This window comes from Dipodomys ordii, unplaced genomic scaffold, assembly GCF_000151885.1.
Source record: "Dipodomys ordii isolate 6190 unplaced genomic scaffold, Dord_2.0 Scaffold62, whole genome shotgun sequence".
In the NCBI taxonomy this organism is placed as follows: domain Eukaryota; kingdom Metazoa; phylum Chordata; class Mammalia; order Rodentia; family Heteromyidae; genus Dipodomys; species Dipodomys ordii.
Genome location: NW_012267278.1, coordinates 10,756,160 through 10,760,093, shown reverse-complemented (window position 1 = coordinate 10,760,093; position 3,934 = coordinate 10,756,160). Strand labels below are relative to the sequence as shown.

At 40.3% G+C, this 3,934-nt stretch overlaps 1 protein-coding gene across 1 annotated transcript in view; it reads right to left on the bottom strand.

Moving 5' to 3' along the window:
- Positions 1-3,643, bottom strand: part of Mms22l (MMS22-like, DNA repair protein) — a 101,405-nt gene extending 97,762 nt beyond the window's left edge. The window contains exons 1-3 of the mRNA XM_013022352.1: positions 3,483-3,643; positions 2,940-3,172; positions 1,731-1,856 (exon numbers count right to left, since the gene is read on the bottom strand). Coding sequence (XP_012877806.1) covers positions 1,731-1,856; positions 2,940-3,091 — 278 coding nt within the window. The 5' untranslated portion in view covers positions 3,092-3,172; positions 3,483-3,643. The remainder of the gene's footprint in view (positions 1-1,730; positions 1,857-2,939; positions 3,173-3,482) is intronic.
- Between the last annotated feature and the right edge of the window lie 291 nt (positions 3,644-3,934).

The window sequence follows — 3,934 nt, the reverse complement described above, 5'->3', positions numbered from 1 at the left end:
GAAGTGGCACTGTGGCTCAAGTGGTAGAGCGCTAGCCTTGAGCTGAAGAGCTGAGGGACAGCGCCCAGGCCCAGAGTTCAGGCCCCACAATCAGACCCAAAAAAAAAAATTTCAATATCAGTGGAATACTACTGTTTCTACCTTTAGGAAATTTATATATCTATATATAGAAATGTAAAATTATATTATCCATGGCTCAGAAAATGAACAGAACTCTATAGTTATCATGGAAGGCAATACTTACCTTCAACAATATTCATGACCTAGATCCTGAAAAAGATTCATTCACTACTATTTTCAGGATTACAGAAAATAAATCATCTTGCTCTAACACACAAAAATGTGGGAGGATCACAGTGAGTAATGTGATGAAATGCAGGTGAGAGAATGCTGGAACTTTTCCATTTTCATTTACGCATACTGCATATGTATTTTAAATTTGTTTTGGGTTAATTTGCCTGTAACAACTTTGATACAATGTCATCTTAAAGCTAACTGTTGACTTTATTTTCCATAATGAACTAATATAATTTTTAATTTTTTAAGGGCATAGTGGCATTTTTTAAGTTCAGTTATTTAGTTTATTTATTGTTAGTAAAAGAGATTAAACTCAGTCTTGTGTATAAGTTCTCTACCATTTAGCCAGGCCACTACTTTTTTTACTTGTTTTTTCAGATAGGAACTTATGCTTTTATTCTAGGGGTGATTTTGGACTGTGTTCCTCCTATGTTATGCCTCCCATGTACTGTTTTCTCAGAGTCAAAATAAAATCAAATTAAACCCCTCCTAATCTCTACCTTGCAAGTAGCTGGGATTACAGGTGTGCACTACCATAACCAGAAAAATGTTCAAATTTCAGAAATATATTCTAAAGTACTTAAAGGTAATATGGCATAACTCTTGGAATCTGTTTACAAACATTAAAGTCAAAAAAATAGGAGATGTGACAGATAACATTGATTTTTACTATAAAGGGAGTATGTGAAGAATAATAATACCATTGCCCTTACTTTGTATATATTTGAAAACTTCCATTATGCTTTTCTTTTTTGCAATACCTAGGATTGAACTCAGGTCCTTATACATGCTAGGCAAGCAGTATAGGCCTAATGCTATGACTCTATCCTCTTGTATTTTATTTTTGAAGTTGTATCTTGTTAACTTTGATGGGGTTGGTTTGGAACTAGAAAGCTTTCTGCATATGCCTTCTGAGTAGCAGGGATTATAGGAGTATTTCACACTCAGACAAATATTTTTGTAAATGTTGTCCAAGAACAAACATAATCTTATTTTTATTACAGTCTGAAAGATGTATTTGGAAAGCCTACTTTCATTCTCTAAAGATCACTGGAAGATTACAGCTTTATGGAAAGCTACATTTATTTATGATATTTAAGTAACAAAAGTATTTTATTTTTCTTCTACAATACTAATATAGTTCAGTTTCTTGTAGGTGTTTCCAATACCATGATATCAAAAACAATTAGTTTGGGATGTAACTTGATAAGAGTGCTTGCCTATATACACACAGGATTAAGTTTGATCTCTGCAAAGCAAAAAAATAAATAAAAAGCAAAGGATCTGAAAAATCAATAAAGAACAACACAGTGAAAACACTATTTTTCTCAGTCATGACGGCCTGATTATTATTACTAGTAAAATAATCAAGTGAACAATGAGTATCAAAAGCACTTTGACACAATGTACTTTACAAAACTTAAGTTACATACCTGCATAAATGAAAAAGCTCTCTACATGAATTTACTAATGCTATTTCAGTAACCCATTGGACACCAAATAATTCCACTGTATCCTCTTCAAAATTAGTTGGCAAAGGATCAAGATTTAAAAATAATCTGAAATGAAAATAACAATTATATCACTTGAATTCATCCCATGGATGACATGTAAGTCAGAAAATGCTTTGATTCCTTACACATTCAGGATTACTAAGGCTAGAAGATGTTAAAATTGCATTCTCAGTAGGGGTAAAGAACTGGCCATCAGGTTGCATGAAAACCATGGGGGTCATGATGGGACAGGCATGCTTTTTATGAGGGAGTGTCTATATTGATAATTTTGTGTGGCCTGAGAATGATGTTATTAAATAATCCAAGTGGCTCTTGGCAGAAAATAAAGGTTTCGCATAACTTTGTGATGATAAAGTATAGCTAAAAGGCAACACATGTTGGGGGGAAAAGCTCAAAAGGATTATAATCATCATGAGTTACAGTATTTATCTTTGAAAGGGATACGGCTAACAGTTACTTTAAATTATGTTTGGGGTACAGCATAAGCAAGTTTGTGTAATCTCTTTTAAGGTCTGTAACAAGGTACAACTATAAAACCCAGATAAAAATTTCCTTCCTAAGTGAACATGCCTCAGCAGTATTATCACAATATTTCAAAAGCAGTTTTCCTGAGGTATGTATATACACCGAACTGATGCAGAAAAGGCCCATGTATTAATTATACATGAATTGATACTTTGGAGTAGAAGGAATAGACAACAAAAAAGTGTGTATCTTATTTAAACTTACTGAAAAGTTCTAATATGATGTTCTTTCAGAAGGAAATACCATTTCAAAAAGCCTCAGTGGTTCAGAATTCACTAAATAGAACCTAACTAGTGACTAGTTCCCTACCTCAAAGCTGAGATTGTAGTAAAATAGGAGAAAGTCAGTTACCAAGGAAGTGTCTCTTAATATCGAAAATACTCTTAGGTATGCTCTAATCACGAAGATAGCAACAAAAACAATATAAATTTGAACTTTTATGACACACTGAGCCTCTATTTTGCAAAACATGGCTTGGCTAACACCAAAAGTTTACTGGGCTGGAGCAATAAGTAAACGTCCCTAACAAACGGATGAATTACTTCGATAAGGAAAAAAACAGTCTTCAATAGCTGGGTTTTTAAATTTTCTTTTTCCACCTACCGCTTAAGGGATCCACTGGCTAGGTAAGACTCCCCAGAAAAATCTTTTCCTCCTCCCCCTCTGTTGTCAAAAGCACAGGAAAAGCAAGGAGGCTTGCACCATTCTGTCTCCAGCTCCAACTCTAGGCTGTCGGTCAGGAACACCGCATCCATTATTTACATCTTGTCCTCAAATACTTGTGGCTCGTTATGGTTCTCATTAAGGCTCCGACGAGAAGTTGAAAACTTCCATTCCTGGAAATGGACCAGCCACAAGGTTAGGAAGTCAAAAAGGAACCCCCAAACGCCACCCCACCCCCCACCCCATATTCATAACACAAAGGATACGCCGAGACACCACAGCCCGTTCCCGGTAGCCACCCCAGCCCACCGCCTCCCACAGGCTGACCACTCAGACGCGCAGCTACCCCTCACAGGTCGGATCCACAGCCAGCCCAGGACAGACAGGCTGCGAACGGGAGGAGGAGGGAAGAAACGACCAGGTGGGCCGTGGACGGGCCCAGCACTCCCTGCGGAGCCCGCCTCGGGCTGCGCACGCCCCTACCTCGCGGGACCCCAGCACGGCGCGTTTCCCGGGGGCCAAGGTGCAGGAATGTCGCGGCAGGGTGACAACCAGCGGCGGAAGGCGAGGGGACGGGTGTCCCACGCAGGAGGCTCCCGTGGTTCGCGGTACACCGCGTACCGGCTCACACTTTCAGCCCGAGAGAACCCGGTGCCGGCGCTCAGACTCCCGCGGACCAAACCGGAAGCCGACGAAATTCCCGCCACACAGCGCCCCGCGCTCTGGGTAGGCGGAGCTTCAGTGAAGCCCCACCCCTGGCTGATGTCCGTCTCGCGAGATTTCCCCCGTCGCTGCTCTGGCTCCGCGAGTTACCGCGAGAGGTTGCCAGTCGGCGTTGAGTATTCAGTGACACGGTTTCTTCCGTAGCTTTAGCTGATGCGGCCGCTGGAAGGCGGGGCCTCGTTAGCGAAGGGATTGGTAAGCTATGGCGGGAA